Source organism: Mesoplodon densirostris, chromosome 2, assembly GCF_025265405.1.
Source record: "Mesoplodon densirostris isolate mMesDen1 chromosome 2, mMesDen1 primary haplotype, whole genome shotgun sequence".
NCBI lineage: Eukaryota > Metazoa > Chordata > Mammalia > Artiodactyla > Ziphiidae > Mesoplodon > Mesoplodon densirostris.
Genome location: NC_082662.1, coordinates 4,762,805 through 4,788,835, shown reverse-complemented (window position 1 = coordinate 4,788,835; position 26,031 = coordinate 4,762,805). Strand labels below are relative to the sequence as shown.

At 42.1% G+C, this 26,031-nt stretch overlaps 1 protein-coding gene across 1 annotated transcript in view; it reads left to right on the top strand.

Moving 5' to 3' along the window:
- The first annotated feature begins 1,699 nt into the window (after positions 1–1,699).
- DNAJC11 (DnaJ heat shock protein family (Hsp40) member C11) overlaps positions 1,700–26,031 on the top strand; it is a 73,210-nt gene continuing 48,878 nt past the window's right edge. The window contains exon 1 of the mRNA XM_060088899.1: positions 1,700–1,808. Coding sequence (XP_059944882.1) covers positions 1,737–1,808 — 72 coding nt within the window. The 5' untranslated portion in view covers positions 1,700–1,736. The remainder of the gene's footprint in view (positions 1,809–26,031) is intronic.

The following is a 26,031-nucleotide window of genomic DNA, read 5'->3' as shown; positions in this document are numbered from 1 at the left end:
ATATATTCTCAAGCCTGTGGTGTATCTAAGTTTATTTCCCATTTTTCACAACCACTTTCCAAGTAACCATAATACAAAATACTGTGGGCCCAAGAGAGGACAAAAACGCAGAGCATCCCTGAGTCACTATTTATTTTGCTAGAGTGGTGATAAAAACCAGGTCATTCTCAACCATAGCAACACAGACCTCGGCGTTCTGAGACATATGTTACGTTCTGTTCACGTAATTCCTAGAGGCAGTGTTTTCCAGAGCAGAGGGAAGATGGCAAAGGACTTCTCTACCCAGCTGAGCATTATGGCCCAATTAATGTCTACAAACCTGAGGAAAAAAGGAATATCATAACGTTGTAGTTTTCCCCCCAGCCTCTCGGTAAGAAATTCTTAAAAACCAGCAAATGTCAGCGGGCAGTTTAGCCCTCATCACTGCTCTGCAATGGAGAAAAAAGGAAAAACCATAAAAAAAAATTGCTGGAATAGCTGATGGAATATGAGTGTCTGTGAAAGAAAGCTGTTGTGAGGAAACCTCACGCAGATAAAGAAAAAGCTCTTAATTTACAACCTGGGCTGACAGTCTGTTCCACACTGACTCAACAGTCTTGAATAACCAGTCTCAGCACACCTAAGTGTCTCATGCCAAAAGATCCTTAAGAGGGCTGGGCAACTTGGAAGGGACCATACACAGGCCCAGATGGTGCACATCTGGTCAAAAATTAGCAAGAGAAAGAAATCAACTTCTCAAATCCACAGACAGGTGTTGGGGGCTTCCCAGGAGGCCTGCTTAGGAAGGGCAACAGGGATGGTTCTAAATCGATGGTTTACAAACCTTACTGAGAATAAATGAAGGATTGGAACAGGGCAGCAGGAACCAAACCGGTGACAAGACCATGGGAGCCCTCCTGTCCACCTCCTCTTGATAACTGCACCATGTAACCGAGACATCTTTAACAATGCACCAAGCAGCAGGCACCAGACTGAAATCAATCAGGCTCCAACGCTAAATTTTAAGACAGAAATTGACAAGAGAACAGCTCTGTGATAGGGTCTGTAGGCATACAAGCCGGCCAGAGACAATTACAGCGGGAACCCAATGGCAACTGCCTCCTCATTTAAGCAGCAGAAAAATGGCGAGGTGCCCCTAAATATAGGGCAATAATAAAAAATGAAAATGAGGAGGCCCGTCCTCTGGGCAGGGTTCCGGGTGGTCAAAAGAAAAGGCGAAGACCACTGAGGCAGGAACACATGACATTCTGGAAGTTTCCTGTGACAAGTCAGCAAGTGGGGCCTGGAGTAGCCTCCCGCGGGGGGTTGGGGGGCGGTGCTGGCGAAGAGGCCCAGGTGGGGCTATATTTGGGATCCGGATGCGCCCCGCCCTGGTGGCCGGCGGGGGAGACAGGGGGTGTAGCAGGGGCCTATCTCCTCGGTGCCCAGACAGTGACGATCCCCGGGTGTGACCGCAAAGTCGTCCTCTCCAGCCCGGGCACAGCCCCTCGGCGCCCTGGCTGGGCTTTAGGTCCGCGCGCAGCACGTGGAAGGGCCCGAAGCGCCGCGTCCCGCCCCCGGCCGCGCGGGGGCGCAGGGCGCAGGCGCGCTTCTTCAGGGTTGGGCGGCGGCGGCGCGACTCCGGGCCGCCAGGGGCCGCTGTGGAGCGGCCGCACGGGTCCACGCCGTCTGGACAGCGACCGGCCGTCCCTCTTGAGCACGGCCTTGCCGGTTTGGCGGGGTGAAAGGTTGCGAAGATGGCGACGGCCTTGAGCGAGGAGGAGCTGGACAATGAAGACTATTACTCGTTGCTGAACGTGCGCAGGGAGGTGAGGCCTGCGGTGGGCCGCCATCGGGGCTGAGGCTAGGCCGGGTCGCTCAGGGGGGACCGGGCTGGCGGCGACCGCCCCGTTCCCGCCTCGGGCGGCCGGAGCCTGGCGGAGAGGCCGCGTGACCCCGGCTGACGTGCGCGATCGCCGGCCGGACTGACTGTCCCCACCGCCCCGACCCTTGCGCCGGGGATGTCTTGGCCGGCCTCTGCCCCAGCTCTCCGCGGCCGGTGCGCTGCGTGCGCTGTGTCAGGGCAAGGCCAGAGGCCCCCGCGCCCCCAGGAGGGAACAGGGCCCCCGAGGTGGAGGTGGAGTGGGGGTCCAAGTCCTCCGAGACTCGGTGCCACGCTCGGCTCACACACCCGCCCAGGCCCAGGGGCTGTGTCATCGCCCCCAGCCCGCAGAGTGGGAAATCGAGTCTTAGGCACCAAGGTCAAGGTTACCCGGGAACCTCCCCAGGACTCTGTCCGATCCCTGAGTCTTCCATGGGGACATCCCGCCTCTGAAGTGAGTCCAGGCTCAGAGGCAGGTGTCTTGTGTCCTCCTTTTGTGCAGCTGTCCAGAAATTCAAGGAAGAGTCTCCCGGAAAAATAGCCTCATTTCGGAGGCCCAGGTTAGGAATAAACTCATGAATAAGCTAGGAAACAAGGGATGCCCCAAACACGTCCTCTGCATGTGCGCCCGTATCCTCACCGGATGAAAGATAACACGAGAGAGTCTCACACTATGTCTGGCACTTAGTAGGGGCCCAGTAAGTTTCCTTTCTTGTTGATTCCACATTTGAGGTCAGCGTGAAGGGCAGGGAGGCTTCCAAGGTCAGATCACGAGGTGGATTATTTCTCTCTAAACTGCTGGGTTGGGTCTTCCCAGCCCTGCCAGAGAACCTCTGATTTGGGCTTAGATTTTCCAGTGATCCGAAGTAGCCAAGTCTGGTCTAGTCAAGCTCGTGTTGACTAGACTAGAGCTGGTCAAGTCTGTGTTGGCAGTAGGTCTGCGTGATGTTAATAATAGCTAACGTTTTGTGAGGACTTACTTTGTGCAGGGGCAGGGTGCTGAATGGACACTTTATGCTTTTGCACTTAATTTTCATATCAGACCTTAAAGTAGGCATTCAGATAATTCTTGATTGAAAGCTGAGGAAATGAAGCATAGAGGGATTAAGTAACTTGCCCAAAGCCACACCACTAGAAATCAAGAGAGTCTGGATTCAGCCCTGGGCAGTCTGACTCTGGAACCCCAGTTCTTGACCTCTATGCTGTATTGTCACCCTAGCTTACCAGTCCTCAGACTGCAGAGCTGCCGGACTCCTTGGGCACCCCTCATAAGAATTCCTTAAGTGTGTTAGTCACTGCTTACTATGGAAACGCCCAAAGAAATATTTTTGGAAATGGCAGATCTTGTTAGGCTGCCATAGGGCCACCTGGAGATTCTTGTAACTAATCAACGGTAACCTTTGGCCTTCATTTTTTTCCCTTTGAATGGAGCTATTGGGCTAGTTATTCTTTTTGTTTTGTGTTTTGTTTTGTTTGGCCATGCCGCGTGGCTTGTGGGATCTTAGTTCCCATACCAGGGATCAAACTCGTGCCCCCTGCAGTGGAAGCACAGAGTCCCAACCACTGGACTGCCAGGGAATTCCCTGTGCGAGTTATTCTTTTGCTCCAGTTCTTAGAAGCAAAGCGGTAAATGAAACCGGCTTTTCTGAAATCAGCCTTTTTTTCCACTCATTTGTAGTTAGTCTGGTTATCAGTAATTGAGCAGCCATTTACCTGTTTACCAGGCTTACTGAATCTTAGGCCGCTGCAAATGACATAATAGCCTTGGCCAGAGTCCTAGGTAAACATTTCTCAGAGGTATAAAACTACCGAGTGTTAGGACCCATCATTGTTATTGGACTGATGGGTGGAAGCCAAACAAATATTTCTTTAAAAAAAAAAAGTTTACTTCTCGGGATGAGTGAAGGCACCTCCACGTTTATGGCTGTAGGTGAAATCCCTGTGAAACATGTCCTCTTGCTTAATCATCTTGTGTTGCCGTTGTCAACAAACTCAGTGTAAAACACCGTCCCCTCTGGTGTGGAGATTTTCTCTCTCAGGGTTCCACTAGAAGAGAGGCTCTGAAGGTGATCTCTGGACTTGACATTTACTAGGACTTTTTGTGAAATTAGAAATCAGCCTGAAGTTGAAATACCATGATTTAGCTGAAGAATGAGAGAAAAAATAGAAGTAATCTTTATTCTTACCTGTGTGGTCAAAAGAAGGTAATAACCCCTGTTGATGTGTTCGCATTCGGGTCTACGGCTTGATGACACTGAAATGTAACTAGGAGGCGAGGTCCTCTTCCCACCAGCGCTCCAGAGCACCTTCAGAACTCTCGTGTTCAGGAAGTTCAGAGACTTTCCGCCGGGAATCTCAGATGGAAGCAAGCTGACACAAAACCAGGGAACTCTGTTTAAAAGTTTCAGATTGGGCTTCCCTGGTGGTGCAGTGGTTGAGAGTCCACCTGCCGATGCAGGAGACACGGGTTCGTGCCCCCGTCCGGGAAGATCCCACATGCCGCGGAGCGGGTGGGCCCGTGAGCCATGGCCACTAAGCCTGCGCGGCCGGATCCTGTGCTCCGCAACGGGAGAGGCCACAACAGTGAGAGGCCCGCGTACAATAAATAAATGAATGAATAAATAAATAAATAAATAAATAAATAAATAAAATTAAAAAAATAAAAGTTTCAGATTTACAGGCATAATACATGATAATAACAATGGAGTAATATAGAAATGTCCAAAATCAGCTTAAGAATCTCCCATGCCCATGTTTTACACTTTAAAATATCCCCTTAAGTTGTATCCCAGAGAGTGAAGCAGGCAGCTAGACAGGACTTCCATGACCTTTAATCATTCCCTTTCTCTTTAAAAAAAACCTCCCTTTCTCTAGTGTTCTGCATTTCCTGTTTGCGGAGTGGAGCTGTTGTCTGCCTGCCACACATTGAGGGGAAAGAGTAGTTTATCATTAACTGGGCACATTGAAACCAGATTGGCATCTCTGGTTTAGGTAGTCAGATGCATCATCAGGGGCCTGAAATCTAACTGATTTGAGATTTCTGAGATGATTTGCCAAAATTTATTGGGAGAAAGGATTCCTGAAGAGGAAGAGTGAGATTTTCTTGATCTCTGTGCTCTTTATAGACATTATAATCGACACATTTTAAACCTGATTTATTCCTAAATACTTGAGTTTAATTCCTACTTAACCAATGTTGTAGTTGAAAGAGTTTCATTTTTATGCATGTCTGCAGTGTTTATAACCTGCTTTAAGATCTCCGGTCCCAGTGGATTGAGCCTTAAAGGAGCCAGTCTCCTTTTCAACTTTTAAACACTTTTGAAAAAAAAAACAGTCGTTAAATAAAACATGAACTTAAGTAAAAATGTATTTTCTTGTAGTCCACATACAGAGGTCAGCGTTCTGGGATCTTTATCCTTCCATGACAGCTGTGAAACTAGAAGCGTAAAATCAACACCTAAATAAAAAAAGCATCTTCGGGCTTCCCTGGTGTAGGGTCTGTGGTTCTTTCCACAGTTTTGGGTTGTCTGGGTTTCTCTGGCTGTAGGTTACAGTCACAGAGTGGGGCTAAAACCTCAAGTTTGGACTGCAGATGGGAGGAAAAGGCTAGAGCGCTAGAGGAAGGTCTGCTGGTCACAGCCAGGATTGACCTGGGGGACAGAGTCACCCAGCCCCCCAACCAGGATGGCAGGGCCATCCGCAGAAACTGAAGGTAAAAGCGTTGGCTAAGCCAGGTGCACACTTAGGTGCCTAAGGCAGTGAGGTGACGTGTGTTTCTTCTTTCGTTGCTTATCTAACCTGATGGGCAGGTAATTTAGTCTTAATGAGGGATGTAAAGGTGGGTCTAAGAAGGTCATTCCTTCAATGAGTTTCCTATCTGCTGCATTAGGTTGGATGTTCACAACAGTGACCCTGCTTAAAACGAGTGTGCTGGGCAAGTAGTGTGAGCCTTGGTTGTCCAAAAACCTACCTTATCCGGATGGTGAGGCGTCCTGTCAGTGAGCGTGCCTTAGGAGCAGGACTCTCAGGCCGCCCTGCCACCCGGGCGAGCTTGAGCGCGTCGTTCAGCCTCAGCGTCTCCTGTGCTGACCTGCAGCGCACCTCATGGAGGAGGCTCACTGGGGCTCTGCAGCCGGACGGCCCATGTTCAAAGCCCGGTTTTACCCCTGGGAGGTTTGTGCCTCTAGGCTTGGAGCTGAACCTTTTTGCTCCCTGTTTTCCTGGATGTTGAAATGTAGGTAACAGGTGGAAATGTATTAAGCACTCACTCTGAGCCAGGATGTTGGATATTGGAGCATGAGGGTATGTGTAAAGTACCTGGCGAAAGTAGGTATTTGGTTAATAATATTTATTGTTGCTACTTCTTGGATTTTTTTTTTTTTTTGCGGTACACGGGCCTCTCACTGTTGTGGCCTCTCCCGTTGCGGAGCACAGGCTCCGGACGCGCAAGCTCAGCGGCCATGGCTCACCGGCCCAGCCGCTCCGCGGCACATGGGATCCTCCCAGACCGGGGCACGAACCCGTATCCCCTGCATCGGCAGGCGGACTCTCAACCACTGCGCCACCAGGGAAGCCCTACTTCTTGGATTTTGATAAACATGAGGTTTTGATGATTTAAAAAAGACATACATGTACACAGAAGGCTTTGGTATGCCTCATCCTGGCTAAATCTGCTACTGTAATAATAAAAAAACATAGTGCCAGAATTTATGAATTAGGTTATAAATTCCCAAAGCTTTCTTTGTTCTTTCTGTTCAAAATACTGAGTTTATTCTCTTCAAAAGACAGTTTTTTTTTTTGTTTGTTTTTTGTTTTTTTTGGCTGCATTGGTTCTTCGTTGCTGCACGTGGGCTTTCCATAGTTGCTGTGAGCGGGGGCTACTCTTCGTTGCGGTGCGCGGGCTTCTCATTGCCGTGGCTTCTCTTGGTGCGGAACACGGGCTCTAGGCACGTGGGCTTCAGTAGTTGCAGCACGCAGGCTCAGTAGTTGTGGCCTACGAGCTCTAGAGCGCAGGCTCAGGGTGCACGGGCTTAATTGCTCCGTGGCATGTGGGATCTTCCTGGACCAGGGATCGAACCCGTGTCCCCTGCATTGGCAGGTGGATTCTCAACCACTGCGCCACCTGGGAAGCCCAAAAGACAGTTTTCCCTCTGAACTCTTCCTGCAGGGTCATGAGTGTGACTTGGGTGGTGGGCAGAGTGGTTCCCGGAAGCTGGGGTTCAGCATGGGGGTGGAGTGCGGAGCCAAGGGATGATCCAGAAAGACGGTGTCTGGAGGAGAGGCCGAGTGGGACCCACAGATAAACTTGTTGTGAGCTATCAGCTTTGAAGACGCCAGGCAGAGAGGGGAGGGCCTGGCAGAGGCAGAGGGTCTGCTCCAGCGACAGCAAGACGGCACTGGCGGTCAGGAGGGTTGCTGGGTGGAGCTCAGAGAGGCTTCTGAGGGTCTCCCTGTGGGTTGGGAGGGGGCCATCGGGGTGTCCCGCTAGTTCCAGTGTCATCTCATAATGGGATTAGCAAACACCAGGAGGTTGAATTTTCAAATTGTTCTCTTCAGTAAACCGTAAGCTGGTTATTACCTTTCTGCTTTGGATGTTCCAAACAATTGCATCTTGAAATTTTAATACTCCAGTTCTGCATTATCTACCAAAATACCTCTTTCTTCTTTTTTTTTCTTTCTCAAAGAGAATTCAATTGAAAGCTTTTCTATTTGCTGTGAGTTCAGTAATAAAACCATGGAGAAGAGAATATGGGACACGCAAGCCGCACGTTTTGCTTGGCTATGGAATTTTAGTGTTTACTTCTATTAAACTTTCATTTTAGTTTTACTTATGTGTTTTATTTATACCCTACCTTGTTCAAGAGAGGATTTAAGACAGCTAACAGAGATGAAAAAATAAAATAGCATAAATGTTTAAAAGGGGGCACCAAAAACAAACAAACAAAAAGGCCATTGGGAATATTGCTGCTTTATTGCCACCATGGTGGCCCATGGGTCATACAGATCGCACTCCCTTGGAGAAGCTCGTGGCCTGATGGCTGCATCCTGCTTGGCTCTTGGACATTTGGAACCACTTCTGCTTGCAGGGAGTGCACAGTGTTCCCTCCTGGGTTTGCTGGAGCCAGAACATTCTTCAGTAGTAAAATGCCAACAGACATCAAACCTCAAGAATCCTGCACGAGTGGGCAGGATGTAACAGATGCAGACGGACGAGAAGGAAAAAATAAGCCAAACTCTGGATGTAAAGAGAGGATCCGAACCATCATTTTTGACCCAGAAAGGAACTTGAGTTCATGTCACTCAGATGCGGCCTTTTTATTTACTGTCATATCTCAAAGGCCCCAAACAAACATGGACATGACTAGGAAGAGAAATGAAAACGAAGTTGTACAATGGTAGGAAAGTCTTTTCTAAGCCCTTGGAATGACCTCTAATCAGGAATCAGAATTTCTGGTCCTTTGGCCCGTTTGTTCTCGTGTGCTGTTGTCAGCAAGGGGCGTGCCTGGAGGATGGGACTCCCCATCGGCCCCGCAAACCTTAAAGGTGATGTGGGCCCTGCCTTTTTTCTTTTTTTAGTATTTATAGAGTCCTGTCCTTACCGATTGCCTAGTCCTTTTTTTTTTTTTTTTTTTTTTTTTTTAGTATTTATTTATTTATTTGGCTGCGCCTGGTCTTAGCTGTGGCATGCGGTATCTTTAGTTGCGGCATGCAGGATCCAGCACCCTGACCAGAGATTGAACCCAGGCCCCCTGCACTGGGAGCGCAGAGTTCTAACCACTGGACCACCAGGGAAGTCCCACCTAGTCCTTTCTTGAACTTATAATGCCATCTTGGGGATAATGCGTTCCATCAATTTTGTAAGTTTTTTTCCTTCTATGTTAAGTAGAACTTAAGTTTTCTAAGGTTATTCCTAGCTGTAGAAACTTGGAATTGTTTGATCAATCTCCTGTTTAGCTTTTCTGACATATTCACGATTTGACTGTTTCTCTCTTAAGCCCACCTTTTCAAAATGAAGAGTCCTAAAGTGGTGGTAGAAGGCCACCCTCCAAAATCATGAGAAATATAGTGTGTGCATCTGACCTCTGTACTCAGCACAGGCGGGTTTTAGGGAAGGACAGCTGAGATCACCTAGCCCAGTACCTGGCATTTTGGGCACCCGTGAGCGTGTTGATGATGGCGTGAAAAGGCCAAAGGTGGAGGTGGGGCTTCGGAAGAGGTCAGAGGCTTAAAGAGCAAAGCCTTTGAAGTCAAGTCCAAGTTTGACTCTCTAGCCGCCTGATATGGGGCAAGTTACTTAACCTCTCTGAGCCTGTTTCTTCATCCATAAAATCCAGACAGTAACTTTACTGTCATAGGGCTGTTGGGAGAATTAAGCGAGAATGCACGTTAAGTGCTTGGCACAGTAATGGGCATATTATTATGGAAAGAAAATGCCAGTATATTTTTATTAGTATCATGAGCATAAAAGTTAATAAGGCATGCTCTTACTGATTTGCAGGAATTCTTTATAGAATTTGGGTGAGTCCTTTGATAGATTAGTACAAACTTCTGTCCCCTCTCTTGTCATTTGCCTTTCACTCTCGTAAATGTTCATGAACCGAAGATCGGTTTGAGCCAGGCCACACAAGTTATCATTTCTAGCCAGCTTTTGGGTCAGGAGTACATAATCAGATAAACTTCTCCATCTCAGACAAGTCATTTAGTTAAGCCTTTTTGATCCTCACTGTTTTCGTCTGTAAAATGGGGGTTCTAATACCAATCTCAAGACATTTTACGAGTCTTCAAGTGTTACCTGAGGAAGTTTCGGTGGAAGTACTTATTAGCTTTAAGGCTGTGCAGATGCATTTGTGACACCACTGAGAGCCTCGACATCCCCTTCGGCCTTTGCGCCGCTCTCCTTGCCCTGCTTCCTCACGTTGCCAGTTGCTCATTTCCTGTCTTCCTCAGAATTTCCCCAGGTTCAGGCCTCACCAGCTCGGCTGGTTTAAAGTGCTCTGCTTGGGCCCCGCATCTCTGCCTTCTGGCCATTACTGCTTACGTGTTACATTCACCTGCCTCTCAAGCCTGTCTGCCTCCCAGGTTCTCCCTGACCCATGCATCCCCGTCCAAACCCCGGATGCGCTTTGGCTTTTCTTCTCCGCATAGTATTGAGCCCCTTCTCGACTGTCCTGTAAGCCACTCAGTCCGTGAACCCCCTCGACTCCAGCCGACTTTGACCCTTTCATTTCTGTTTCAACTTGTAGGCTGCCAGCCAGCCAACCAGCCCTCATAACCTCAGCCCTACACTTCTGCTGTAGTTCTCTTCAGGTCTCTCTGATTTGCTTTCTGTCAGCTTTAGTCAAGCCGTACAAGTAATATTTATTAACGCACAGTACTGATCACATTTCTCTAGCCAGAAACCTTTTGTGGCTTCCTATTGTTTATTGGGTAAGGATCAAACTCCTGGCTCCATTTTTAAAGCCCCTTACAAATTAGATGTTTTCTATATTTTCTGCCTACTTTGTGGTGATGTTCTGCTTTCTTCCACTGCAAAGCACGCTCCATGTGGTCAGGGACCATAGTTGTCTGGTTCGCCATCAGGTCCCTAACAGTGTAGGCCCATGACAGGTACTTACCAGATGTTTGCCGCATGAATGAGCCGGTGGGTGGATGTCTACCTTAATTTGTTACCTACTTCCTGCCTCCTTCTGCGCCTCTACTCTGGCCGGTTTGTCAGTGTTCTGTGTCTCCTGGTGCCTCGGTGCATCCTCTTCCCCTGAAATGCCCCAGCCTGTTGGTACCAGAGCAAATTGAATCCACCTTTTGCATTCCCATTCAGACCCCACTGCCTCCACGAAGTTTTCTCTGCATTCTGACAGCCCTGAACTTATGTCTTTATCATTAATATTAGCATTTTTGTTATATATTGTTTAGTTAAATCCAGGTGTCTGGGGTTTTAGGGGACACACACACACACACACACCTCCCTCTAGTTTATAATCTCCTTGAGGGCAGGGATGACATATTTCTTTTGTACCTCCTGTGGTACTTAGAATAGGGTTGACATTCAGTAAATATGCTGGCTTGAAATGATGAATATTTGCTAACACCATACTCACCTTGTCCGGGTGCATTTTACTTTGTGGAATACCTGTATTGAGGAACACATTGCACTTTGGGCAATAAATCATTCTAGAGGAATTAACTGAAAGGAGTTTATCAACTGTCAGTTTGGTAAATCTCAATTGTCACTTGTGAAGATTGTTTAAAGTCAGGTACCAGAGGATGAGAGCAAATTCAAACGCATGCCTTTATGCTCGGGCCCCAGGGTAAGCCAAGGCCCATGCAGACTAAGTTCGAGGCTGAATACCATGTGAGAAGAGGAAAGAACGCCTTTCCCTTGTCCTTTCTCATCTGGCAGATATTGATTATCTTCCTCTTATGTTTCTTTTTTGCAGTGAGAAAAGGTTACTTGTTTATCATGTTTTGTACTAGCACCAATAATATTTATAAAAGTAAATAACTTCAGATGGATTAGATTTATCTTTGTACAGTTCTTTTTCCTTTTGTCAGTTAAATGGAGCTGAATTTTTACAGTCGGCACAGGTTAGTTTCCGTTGATTTGTGATGCTCCTTACGAAGATGAGTCAGGCAGATACAGTCTGCATCATACTTGACGTTGAGGGTGAGTCCACATATATTGTTGGGGTCTGTTATGTTTGTGCATGAACCCCATGTGCAGGAACTTATTTCCACATCCTCCAAAGATTTTTCCACATGTAAATGAAAAGGGTAGAAGACTGTGTTGAGCAGGGAAAATGGCATCAGAAGAGGGTAGGGCTGTGTATGAGAGCAGCTTTATTTTCTGAAGCTTCAGACTGTGTAGAGGGAACCTTTACAAAAACTGGTCTCAGTATAATCAGTATCTACTCAGTGACACCAAATAATCTGTGACTTTCTTTCTCTTCATGAAGCAGCTCTTGCTCAGCACAAAGTACCCATGCTGTCTTGGTGATAATTAGCTCTGAAATCTGCTTTTTCCTTTAAATCGTATGAGCACCAAGTATCATAAAAAATTACAGCCTTTTATTAGCTGATGCAGTTTATTTCAATCAGATTGTCATGGAACATATGGACAGTCATGAATCTTCAATTGTGGTAATTAGGCAAACCCCCCCAAATCCAATAGAATATAGTTTGTTGAGACCTTGTTGCTGAGATGCACTAATATAGATACAGCCTGGAAGTTTGAACTTGAAACTTACAGGCTTCAGCAACAAAAAGCCTGGTGGCTTTACTTTTCTTAAAGTGAAGGTATGAGGTATAATTTAGTTGCTACTTGCGTACTCTTATTAGGTCTTCAAAGTATTGAATTAAATATCATTGTAGGGACTTCCCTGGTGGTCCAGTGGCTAAGACTCTGTGCGCCCAATGCAGGGGGCCCAGGTTCGATCCCTGCTCAGGGAACTAGATCCTGCATGCCACACTAAAGATTCCGCATGCCACAACTAAGACCCCGGCACAGCCAAATAAATAAATAAATAAATTTTAAATAAATAAATAAATATCATTGTAGTAGTTAGATGTGCTCTACAGCAAACATTATTGGCTCTTAACTAGTGAGGGGGCTGCACTTCCTAGCCCCCTAGCGGTTGGGTGGGGTCACATGACCCTTTCTAACCAGTGGTGTGAGTGGAAGTGATGTGTGTCCTGCTCAGGCTGAGGTACTTCAAAGCCAGGCCAGCCGGAGAGTCTCATGCTCTTCCCTCTGCCTCCATGACTGGCAGGGTTCCAAAGGGTGTCTGTTTTGTCCACCTGGGACCTGAGGACATTGCCAAGCAGAGAACTAGCTGACCTGAGGTGGACATGTAATGTGAGGGAGAAATAAACCTTTGGGATTTTTGGATGGTTTGTTACCGCAGTATCACCAACCCAGCAGTTCTCAAACGTTTTGCTGTCAGGGCCTCTTTGCATTCTTAAATTATTGAGGTTCCCAAAGAGCTTTTGTTTCTGTGGGTTGTAACTCTCAACATTTAATAATAAGACACAGTGTACTTGCTTCTTATATTTCAGTACAGGCACAAGGAAGACTTAAGGATTTCAAAATAACTATGTATTCCACAACAGTGAGGTTACAGATAGACCGATAGCATAGCAGATATAACGAAAGATAGTAAGTATGCAGCAAAAGAACTTAAAATCAGTTGAGTTAACCTCTGAAAACTCACGTGTTTATACCATAAAGTTACCACCTTAGAAATTTCTAGAAAACAGGAAAGTATACAAGTACACAATTCATTAACCATCAGAACAATGATATCATACATCATGTAGCCTCAAGAAAATCCCACTATACTCTCGTGAGAGAATGAGAAAAAGGCAAATAAAATCTTAGTATTATTATGAAAATAGTTTTGACCTGTGGACCCCCAAAAGGGTCTCAGGGACTCCCAGGGGACCCCACACCACACTTAAGAACCATTGACCCAGCCCATCCTGACGGATACAGTCATGGTTCAGGCATACTGATGTTCCTCACATGCTGTAGCTTACTTTGCTAAGGGAAGGTAGAAAATAAAAGCAGAGTGGCCATATACTCTGAATATGTGCACATTGATTGCAGAGATGGTCTCCATCAACTAGAAATTAAATAAGTGAAAATGTAGCAGTGTCTTCAATTGCCTAATTATCTAAGGGAAGCAAATACAATGAAATTGTCATCAGGAGACTTTTCTAAGCATGATACCACAGCAGAGATCAAAGAGAGAATTGATAGGTTTGATTTTGTAAAAATGAGAAATATCTGTGTTTATTAAAGGAAAATAACTAAAGCCTAAAAACAATTATAAACACAGTTAAAAGTCTCAAAAGGAATCTAATATATTTGATAAAAATTCATATTTTTAATATATATAAGGAACTCTTGGAATCAAAAAGCAAAAGATGACTACCCTAATAGGAAAACAATACAAAGGAAAAAATAGAAGAAATCTAAAATGCAAATAAGGGACTTCCCTGGCGGTCCAGTGGTTAAGACTTCACCTTCCAATACAGGGGGTGAGGGTTTGATTCCTGGTCAGGGAGCCAAGATCCCACATGCCTCGTGGCCAAAAAACCAAAGCAGAAGCAATATTGTAACAAATTCAATAAAGACTTTAAAAATGGTCCACATCAGAAAAAAGAATCTAAAAAATAAAATAAAATGCAAATAAGTGTATGGAAAAAATGTCACCCTCACTAGTAAAAAAAAACAAATGCAAGTTAAAACAAGACTTTTTAAATTTGTTTTGTTTTTTCTCTACCAGATTGACAAAGATCTTTTTTTTCTTTTTAATGATAGTATTGAGCTCTGTTAAGATGAAAATCTGTTAGCCCACCCAGCCAGGAGGCAGGAGGATTCTCCTCTGGAGAAGTTGAGCCAGAGGGACTCTGGAGCCTGGACATAGACAGTAAAGGGTGAGAGTGGCACACTAACAAAGGCAGGGGGGTGTGTTAGTGTTTGCATGGTGAGACTTCTGGCTTTTCTTCCTTTATTCTCTGGTCTCTCCCCTGAAGGAACTAGCCCATCAGAAAGAGAAGACCGCCAAATGAAACTTCTAAGTTCCCCCCCAGGCATTTCACAGAGAAGCTCATCAGATGACAAGACCTCTTCACACATACAGAGATTCCAAATAGCTTCTCAGTATCTTACTATGAAGTGTAAGTCAATTGCCAAAGAACGTCAGATGTTTGAGGGAAGGCTCCTACTTGAAATTCTGAGATCATACAGACAGCAAGGAGAAACTAGAAGGAAGCAGACAATGCAGGGAGTTTGGAAACTAGATCATCTTCAGATAGATAAGATACTGCATGTAAGAAATAAGAACAAGGTGATATATCAAAGAGCAATACTGTATAAAAAGAGAAGGAACTCTTGGAAATTAAAAATAAGATAACAGAAATAAAAAATTCTATGGAAGGGTTGGAAGATAAAGATGAGGAAATATGCACAAAAGTAAAACTTAAAAACTAGAAGATCAGTTCTTAGCCATGAAGTAAAGTAAAATGACAGGGAAGACATTATGAAACAATTAATATGAGAATATTTCTCAAAAGATAGGAGACTATAGGTTAAAAAGGGCCATTCAGATAACTAGCATAGTGGATGGGGGAGAAAAGGACCCCCATACTAAAGGAAATCATAGGTTAAAGAGAGAGTCCTAAAAGTTTCCAAACAGGTCACAAACAAAGGACTGGAATTGGAAAGACATTAGGTATCTCACCAGTAGTACTGTAAACTAGAAGACAGTGGAGCAATGTAATAAAAAATTCTGAGGGAAAGTTATTTCCAAGCTAGAATTCTATACCCAGCCAACTATTCATTAAGTATAAAGGCAGATTATAAGAACATTTGGAGATACACAAAGCCTAAAAAATTTTTCCTCCCAACCAATCTTATTTCTGTTATCTAATTTTTAATTTCCAAGAGCTCCTTCTTCTTTTGAGAATATCTGTAAAGGAAACTACTGGAGATTGAGCTCCATCAAAATGAAGAAGAAAACCAAGAAAGAGAAAGGCATAGGATACAGAAAAGAGATACCAACCCAGGAAAGATACCCAGGAAGATGGTGACAGGAAATCCTAAGATGAAGTTTGTTTAGCAAGCCTAACAACCAGAACAGGGCAGAGAGCTCTTGGAGGAATGCCTCTTAGAGGGGAAAAAAAATGAAAGTGATGTGCTATTTGATATTTTCATATTGAGAGGAATATTAGAAGTCTTTACTATAAGAAGTATACTGTGAAGAGTTGGAGAAGAATCGTAACAGAGCCAGAGAAAGCTAAAGCAAATGAAAAAGATGAGGCAGTTGTTAACTCCAGGAAAAATAAAAAGTAGTTCAAGAAATGTAATCATAGTATACCGCTTGATTCAGCTTTGAACTATATTTAAAGTCATAATTAAAACTAAACTAATTAAAAAGAAAAACTGTGCATTGATTTGAACCAAAGTTGTGATAATTACATAGAAAGGAGGGGAAAGATAAGCACAAGGAAGTGGGAGAGAACTAAATTCTCTTAAATTAAGTCTAAAATTTTAAAATTAAGGATATGAGTATATTTAAAAATAAAATGAGAAAAATGCTAAAAGATTTAGAAGTGCTTGCATCTGAGGAGTGGGAGTGAATGCTGTTTGGGGTTATAAGTCTAGTAGTTTTATTTATAAACTGTTTATGTTGTCCTTGGATAAAATTAAATTTTTAAATTTAAAATAATTAAATGGTAAATACTCTCTGGAGATCAGTTCAGAAGACTAAAATGGAAGTCTTATACCCTTTTATCCAACAATTTTAGAAACTTATTTTCAAAAAGATAATCATGCATACACACAAAGTTTTAGCTATAAGGATAGCTGCTATAAGGATAAGGACTGCAGCCTTTTTAAAACAAATGAAAGTTGTTAATAGAAGATTGTTATATAAACTGTAATAACGGCATTTAAAATGGTGTAGAAAACACTTAATGACCAATAATACCCGAAAAACCAAAACTCCACAAGACCTTTAACTGAAAAAACAGGTTATACAATTATATTGTAGAAGAAATACAATTTTATTTTTAAATATGTTTTTCTTAGCTGTATTTTCAATTTTATCTATGACGAATACGTATATTTTTCTAATAAGAAAAAAATATTTTTAAGGTAATTCAACTAGGGAAAAACTAGCATTTGACTCATTTCATTAACTTGTTTAACCAGAGGAATTGATGCCATTTTTATAATCTATGCTTATGACAAAGTTGCTCTTCATATTTTTGAAAATGAAGTTTATTTTTGCTCCACATCCTCACCCACACTTAATATTCTCAGTCTTTTTCATTTTAGTCATTCTAGTGGTTGTTAATAGTATCTCGTGTTTTTAATTTGCATTTCCCTAATGACTAACAGTGTTGAATGCCTCTTCGTGTACTTGTTCACCATTCCTGTATCATCTTTTGTTGACGTTTCTGTTTACATCTTTTACTTGTTATCTTATCAGGTTGTTTATCTTCTTCAGTTGTGAGCGCTCATTGTATATTCCAAATACAAATCTATGAGACAGATATTTTACAAATATTTTTCTTTCATTATCCTATATAGGAAATTTTTAACTCGGAGTTACAAAGATTATCTCCTATGTTGTCTTTTAGAAGCTTTACGGTTTTAGCTTTTCACATTTGTATCTTTTTTTCCATTCTCAGGTTTTGTTGGGTTTTTGGTTTTTTCAAATTTTTAACTTGTAAGATACATATAACATAAAATTTACCATCTTAGCCATTTTAAAGTATACAGTTCAGTGATATTAAATGCTGCTTACGTATTGTTGTGCATCTGCCACCACCATTTATATCTCCAGAACTCGTTTCATCTTGTAAAACTCAAACTCTATACCTGTTAAACAGTATATACCTGTTAAACAGTAAGTAAAATTATACGGTATTTCTCTTTTTGTGACTGGCTTATTTCACTTAATATAATGTTCTCAAGGTTCATCCATGTTGCAGCACATGTCAGAATTCCCTGCCTTTTTAAGGCTTAATAATATTCAATTGTATTTATATACCGTATTTTGCTTATCCATTCATCTGTTGATGGGTACTTGGGCTGCTTCCACATTTTAGCTGTTGTGAATAATGCTGCTCTGAATATGAGTGTACAAATATGTGTTCAAAACCCTGCTTTCAGTTCTTTTGGGTATTTACTCAGAAGTGGACTTGCTGGATTGTATGGTAAATCTGTTTTTAATTTTTTTGAGGAACTGCCATACTATTTCCCAAAAAGCTCTACCATTTTACATTCCTACCAACAATGCACATGAGTTCCAATTTCTCCACATCTTTGCCAACACTTGCTTGTTTTTTTTTTTATAGTAGCGAGCCTAACGGGTGTGGAGTGGTATCTCATTATGGCTTTGACTTGTATTTCCCTAGTGGTTAGTGATATGGAGCATCTTTCCATGTGCTTTTGGCCATTCGTATATGTTCTTTGATATATGAATGTCTGTTTAAGTCCTTTGCCATATTTGAATCGGATTGTTTTTGTTGAGTTTTAGGAATTCTTTATATATTCTAGATATTAATCTCTTGTCAGATATACTATTTGCAAATATCTTCTCCCATTCTGTAGGTTGTTTTTTCACTTTCTTGATGGTATCCTTTGATTCATAAAAGTTCTTGATTTTGGTGAAGTCCAATTTGTCCATTTTTTCTTTTGTTGTATGTGCCTTTGGTGTTGTATCCAAGAAATCATTGCCAAATCCAATGTCATGAAGCTTTTGCTCTATATTTTCTTCTAAGAGTTTTATAGTTTTAGCTCTTATGTTTAGGTCTTTGATCCATTTTGGACGGATAAACTAATAAACGGATTCAGCAAAAGTTGCAGGATACAAAGTCAACACACAAAAATCAGTCGCATTAGTTTTTGTATACAGTGTTGGGTAAGGGTCTTCATTCTTTTCATGGGGATATTCAGTTATCCCAGTACCATTTGTTGAAAAGACTGTCCCTTCCCTATTGAATAGTCTTGGCATGCTTGTCAAAAATAATTTGACGGTTTGTGTGAGGGTTTACTTCTGGGCTCTCTATTCTATTCCATTGGTCTATATGTCTGTCTTTATGCTGATATCAATCTGTTTTGATTACTGTAGCTTTGTTGTAAATTTTAAAATACAGAAGTGTGAGTCCCCCATCTTTGTCCTTTTTCAAGATTGTTTTGGCTTTTGGGATCCCTTGAGATTCCATATGAATTTTAGAAGGGACTTTTCTATTTCTGTGAAAAATGTCATTGGGATTTTAATAGGGATTGAATTGATTCTGTTAGTTGCTTTGCATAGTAGTGACATTTTAATAATATTAAGTCTTCCAATCCATTGATATAAAGTATCTTTCTGTTTATTTATGTCATCTTAATTTCTTTATGTAAGTCTTTTAAGTTTAAGTTTAATTCTTAAGTTTTTCGTTTCTTTGTTTTTGATGCTATTGGAAATGGAACTGTTTTCTTCATTTCCTTTTCAGATTGTTTATTGTTCATGTATAGAAATGCAGCTAATTTTTGTGTGTTGACTTTGTATCTTGCAACTTTGCTGAACTCATTTGTTAGTCCTAAAAAGGTTTTGTGTATGTGTGGAATTTTTATAGAGTTTTCTACATATAAGATAGTGTCATCTGCAAACAGATAATTTTATTTCTTTTCCAATTTGGATACGTTTTCTTTTTTTACCTAATTGCTCTGGCTAGGACTTCCAGTGCTATGTTGAATAGAAGTGGTGAGAACAGACATTCTTGCCTTGTTCCTGATCTTAGAGGAGAAGCTTTCAGTCTTTCACCACTGAGTATGATGTTTGCTTTGAATTTGTCTTCTTCAGTTGTAAGAGCTCTTTAGTCTCCTTCTGTTGCTAGTTTGCTGAGTGTTTTTATGATGAAAGTGTGTTGAACTTTGTCAGTGCTTTTTCTGCAACAGTTGAGATGCTCATGGTTTCTATGAACATGGTATATTATATTGATCAATTTTCATACATGGAACTATCGTTGCATTCCAAGAATAAATCCCACTTGGTCGTAATGTGTGTCCTTTTAATATGCTGCTGAACTCTGCTGATATTTTGTTGAGGATTTCTGCATCCATGTTCATAAGGGATATTGGTCCATAGTTTTTTGGGGTTTTTTTTGCGGTACGCGGGCCTCTCACTGTTGTGGCCTCTCCTGTTGAGGAGCACAGGCTCCGGACACGCAGGCTCAGTGGCCATGGCTCATGGGCCCAGCCGCTCCGTGGCATGTGGGATCTTCCCGGACCGGGGCACGAACCCATGTCCGCTGCATCGGCAGGCAGACTCTCAACCACTGCGCCACCAGGGAAGCCCTATAGTTTTCTTTTTTGTGTGGTGTCTTTGTCTGGCTTTGGCATCAGGGTAATAGTGGCCTCATAGGATGAGTTTGGAAGTGTTCCCTCTTCAATATTTTGGAAAAGTTTGAGGATTGATATTAGTTCTTCTTTAAATGTCTGGAAGAATTCACCGGTGAATCCATCAGGTCCAGGACATTTCTTTGTCAAGAGGTTTTTGATTACTAATTCAATCTCTTTACTAGTTATAGGTCTATTCAGATTTCCTATTAGATCATGATCCAGTCTTGGTAGATTTTGTATTTCTAGTAATTTGTCCATTTCATCTAAGTTTTCCAATTTTTCTATTTCTGTAGAATCAGTAGTAATATCTCCACTTTCATTTCTGATTTTAGTAATTTGAGTCTTCTTTCTTTTTCTCCTTAGTTAGTCTAGCCAAAGGTTTGTCAATTGTGTTGTCTTTTTGAAGAACCAACTTTTTTTTCACTAACTGTTACTATTGTTTATCTGTTCTCTATTTATCTCTGCTCTAATCTTTATGATTTCCTTCTCCTGCCAGCTTTGAGTTTAGTTTTTCTTCTTATTCTAATTTCTTTTTTTCTTTTATTTATTTTTTAATTAATTTTTATTAGAGTATAATTGATTTACAATGTTGGAGTAGTTTCTGCTGTACAGCAAAGTGAATCAGTCATACATATACAGGTAACCACACTTTTGTAGATTCTATTCCCATATAAGTCATTACAGAATATTGAATAGAGTTCCCTGTGATATACAGTAGGTTCTTATTGGCTATCTATTTTATATATAGTAGTGTGTATATGTCAATCCCACTCTCCCAATTTATCCCTCTGCCTCACCCCTTTGCCTCTTGGTAACCATAATTTTGTTCTCTACATCCGTGGCTCTATTTCTGTTTTGTAAATAGGTTCATTTGTACCATTTTTTTTAGATTCCACATATAAGCAAAATATATTTGTCTTTCTCTGACTTACTTCACTCGGTGTGACAATCTCGGTCCATCCATGTCGCTGCAAATGACATCATTTCGTTCTTTTCTAGTTTCTTAAAAGTTGTAAAGTTAGGGACTTCCCTGGTGGTGCAGTGGTTAGGAATCCACCTGGCAGTTCAGGGCATACGGGTTCAAGCCCTGGTCCACGACGATCCCACATGCCGCAGAGCAGCTAAGCCCGTGCACCGCAGCTACTGAGCCTGTGCTCTAGAGCCCGCGAGCCACAACTGCTGAGCCCACATGCCACAACTGCTGAAGCCCGTGCACCTAGAGCCCATGCTTCACAACAAGAGAAGCCACCACAATGAAGAGTAGCCCCCGCTTGCCACAACTAGTGAAAACCCGCATGCAGCAACAAAGATGCAACGCAGCCAAAAAAAAAAAAAAAAGTTGGAAAGTTAGTTGTTGATTTGATATTTCCTTTTTCCATGCCACGCAGCTTGTGGGATTTTAGTTCCCCGACCAGGGATTGAAACCAGGCCCTTGGCAGTGAGAGTGTAGAGTCCTAACCACTGAACTACCAGGGAATTGAGATTTCCTGTTTTGTTTTGTTCTGTTTTGTTTTTGAGAGTTCCTGTTTTTTTTTTTTTTTTTTTTTTTTTTTTTTCTTTTTGCGGTATGTGGGCCTCTCACTGTTGTGGCCTCTCCCGTTGCGGAGCACAGGCTCCGGATGCGCAGGCCCAGCGGCCATGGCTCACGGGCCCAGCCGCTCCGCGGCATATGGGATCCTCCCAGACCGGGGCACGAACCCGTATCCCCTGCATCGGCAGGCAGACTCTTAACCACTTGCGCCACCAGGGAGGCCCGAGAGTTCCTGTTTTTTAATGTAAACATTTATAGCTATAAATTTTCCCCTCAGCACCGCATCCCATAAGTTTTGGTATGTTGTGTTTCGTTTTCATTCATCTCTAAGTATTTTCTAATTTCCCTTGTGATTTTTCTCTTTGATCTATTGGTCATTTAAGAGTGTATTGTGTGTCACAAATTTGTGTCTTTTCCAGTTTTCCTTATGTAATTGATTTCTAATTTCATCCCATTGTGGTTGGAGAGGATGCTTTGTATGATATCTTTTTTTTAAATAAATTTATTTATTTTATTTATTTATTTTTGGCTGCGTTGGGTCTTCGTTGCTGCACGGGGGCTTTCTCTAGTTGCGGTAAGCAGGGGCTACTCTTCGTTGCGGTGCGTGGTCTTCTCATTGCGGTGGCTTCTCTTGTTGCGGAGCACGGGCTCTAGGCACGCGGGCTTCAGTAGTTGTGACACACGGGCTCAGTAGTTGTGGCTCGCGGGCTCTAGAGCGCAGGCTCAGTAGTTGCGGTGCACAGGCTTAGTTGCTCCGCGGCATGTGGGATCTTCCCAGACCAGGGCTCGAACCCGTGTCCCCTGCATTGGCAGGCGGATTCTTAACCACTGCACCACCAGGGAAGCCCCTTTGTATGATATCTATCTTTTAAATTCTATTGAGACTTAAATTGTGGCCTACCAAATGGTCAATCCTGGAAAATGTCCCATGTACACTTGAGAAGAATGTGTTTCTGTTGTTGGGTAGAATATTCTGTATGTGTCTGTTAGATCTAGTTGGTTCATTGTGTTGTTGAAGTCCTATATTGCCTTACTTATCTTATGTCTGGTTATTCATAGGATGTTGAAGTCTCCACCTATTACTGTGAAACTCTATTTCTCCCCCTTCAGTTCCGTCAATATTTGCTTTATGTATTTGATGGTCTGTCATTAGGTATATAAGTTTATAGTTATTCTATCTTCTTGCTGTATGAACCTTTTATTAATAATGTCTTTCTTTGTGTCTTATAACCTTTTTAAAATTTATTTTGGCTGCGTTGGGTCTTTGTTGCTGCATGCAGGCTTTCTCTAGTTGCAGCGAGCAGGGGCTAGTCTTCGTTGCAGTGCGTGGGCTTCTCATTGCAGTGGCTTCTCTTTGTTGAGGAGCATGGGCTCTTCGCATGCGGGCTTCAGTAGTTGTGGCTCATGGGCTCTAGAGCCACAGGCTCAGTAGTTGTGGTGCATGGGCTTAGTTGCTCTGCAGCATGTGGGATCTTCCTGGACCAGGGCTCAAACCCATGTCCTTTGCAATGGCAGGCAGATTCTTAACCGCTGCGCCACCAGGGAAGTCCCTTATAACCTTTTTTGATTTAATGTCTGTTCTGTCTGATATTAGTATAGCCACCTGTGCTCTATTTTGATTACCATTTGCAAGGGATGTCTCTTTCCATCCTTTCGCTTTCAACCTGTTTGTGTCTTTGGATCTCAGTTGAGTCTTTTGTTGATAACATGTAGTGTGGTCATGTGTTTTCATCCATTCTGCCAGTCTCTGTCGTTTGATTAAGGAATTTAATCTATTGACATTTAAAGTAATTACTGATAAAAGGGACTGTTTCTGTCACTTTGCTATTTGTTTCCTGTGGGCCGTTTTGTTTGTCCCTCATGTCCCACATAACTCTTTTGTGTTTAGCTGATGTTTTGTAGTGAAATGTTTTAATTCACCTCTCATTTGCTTTTATGTATATTCTACAACTATTTCCTTTGTGGTCACATTTAACACCTCAAATTACATTTAACATCCTAAAGTTATAACAGTCTAATTTGAATTTATACCAGCGTAACTTCAATAACGTACCAAAACTCTGTTCTTTTACAGCTCTGTCCCGCCTCTTTCAGTTATTGATGTCATAAAATTGCATTTTTATGTATTGTATGTCTAAACAATAAACTATTGATCATTATAATACATTAATCTCTTAAATTATGTAGAAACAAAATGTGAAATTACAAGCCAGAGTTATAATAAGACAAGCTTTTAGGTTAATCTTTTTTTTTTAATGTATTAGTCTCTTAAATCATTGAGAAAACAAGATGTGGAGTTACAAACCATTTTTATAATAATACTAGCTTTTATAATTGCCCATGTATTTGCCTTTACTGAGATCTTTGTTTCTTCATGTGGCTTTGAGTTACTGTCTGGTGTCCTTTCATTTCACCTGGCAGGACTCCCTTGAGCATTTCTTGCAGGCAGGTCTAGTATCTCACAGTAAGGGTCAAGGTTCATATTTTTGCGCATGAATATTCCCTTCTTCTAGCATCATTCATTGAAGAACTATCTTTTCCCCATTGCACTACCTTATATTGCACACCTTTGTCAAAAATCAACTGACAGTATATATATAGGGGTCTATTTGTGGACTCACTTCTGTTCCACTGATTTGTGTATCTGTTCTTTTACTGGTACCACCCCGTCTTGATTACCATAGCCATATAATAAATCTTTTCCTTTTTTACTTTTTATAAATTTATTTATTTTATTATTTATTTTTATTTTTGGCTGCGTTGGGTCTTCAATGCTCTGCGCGGACTTTCTCTAGTTATGGTGAGGGGGGCTACTCTTCGTTGCGGTATGCGGGCTTCTCATTACAGTTGCTTCTCTTGTTGGAAGCACGGGCTCTAGGCTCGCGGGCTTCAGTAATTGTGGCATGTGGGCTCAGTAGTTGTGGCTCGTGGACTCTAGAGCGCAGGCTCAGTAGATGTGGTGCATGGGCTTAGTTACTCCATGGCATGTGGGATCTTCCCGGGTCAGGGCTCGAACCCGTGTCCCTTGCATTGGCAGGCAGATTCTTAACCACTGCACCACCAGGGAGGCCCCCGTATGATAAATCTTAAAGTCCAGTAATGTGAGTCCTCCAGTTCTTCTTCAAAGTTATTTTGGTTAGTAAAATAACTAGGAAAGTAAAATTTCTTTTTGCTCCATATCATTTTTCCATATAAATTTTAGAATTAGCTTGTCAGTTTCTACCAAAAAAAGCTGGGATTTTCATTGGATTGCATTGAATTTGTAGGTTGCTTTGGGGAAATCTGACATCTAAACAATACTGAATTTGCTGATGCATGAAGGCAGCTTATCTCTCCATAATTTTTGGTCTTCTTTAATTTCTTTCAGCAGTGCATTGTAGTTTTCAGTGTATGGGTCTTGCAGTTGTTAACTTTATCCCTAAGTAGTTCATGTTTCTTAATGATACTTTAAATGGTATTGTCCTTTTAAGTTTCAATATTTAGTATATAGAAATAAATTGATGTTTGCCTGTTGATCCTGTATCCCACGACCTTGCTGAAGTCATTTAGTAGGTTTTTTTTGTAGATTCTTTGTGATTTTCTACATAGACATCTGCGTATACAGATATTTTTATTTTTTAATATGTTTGTGTTGAATTTCTTTTTTGTGCTTTATTGCATTTTTGTATTGTATAGCATCTAATCCAACAGGTTTAACAGACCACTAAACTCTGCAGGTCTCTAGGGATCCTTTCACTATGAATCTTATGATACATAAAGGTTGAATTTATAATAGATTTACTTTCCATTGAAATTATAACCAGATGATTAAGATGATGAAACTTTTCACACTTAAAGCACAATACATCTCTTAATTTTATAATGAATTTTAGAAATAGGTACGTAACTCTAGGCATCGTTTTTAATGATATCACCTATTTTGAAATGATATCAGTGTTTTTACGATAGTGAAAGAGTTTATCATTTATGAAATATCGAACCAGTGACCTTAGCTATTCAGTTACGATAAAAGGCCCAATCTAACCTTTTATTGAATGTGATATTTATTAAAAAGGAAACTTCTTGTTTCTGTTAATCAGTAGCACGTTAAGCCATTTATTAATATGATTAAAGAAGGTGTTGCAGACTAGACACTCCACTCCCTTGTCATCTGGTTTACTTTTAACAACCAGGAAATAGCAGTCTAACCTAAAGTCAGTCAAGTCTGTCTAATCCTGCACTTGTCATTTTTATGAGATGCTGGAAAGAGCAATTAAAATTTGCAGAAAGAGGGCTTCCCTGATGGCACAGTGGTTGAGAGTCTGCCTGCCAATTCAGGGGACGCGGGTTCGTGCCCCGGTCTGGGAAGATCCCACATGCCACGGAGCGGCTGGGCCCGTGAGCCATGGCCACTGAGCCTGTGCGTCCAGAGCCTGTGCTCCGCAGCTGGAGAGCCCACAACGGTGAGAGGCCCGCGTACCGCAAAAAAAAAAAAAAAAAAATTGCAGAAAGAATAATTTGTAATGGCTCCTCAGGAAGGAACAAGCCCCTTTTACATCGTTATGTAAGTAAACCTATCTGGAGAAGACACATTTAATTTGCCATTAGTTAACTATTGTTTATTTGCTTAAAACAATGGGGTTTGGCACAGGTGGCATATTGGTAAGTGTGGCAGGGAATGTGTTGCATAATTGACGTGAGCGTGGAAAGAAGCCTACGGTAGGAGAAAGAAAAGGGAAACACAGAGATCACAGAGATGGGAAC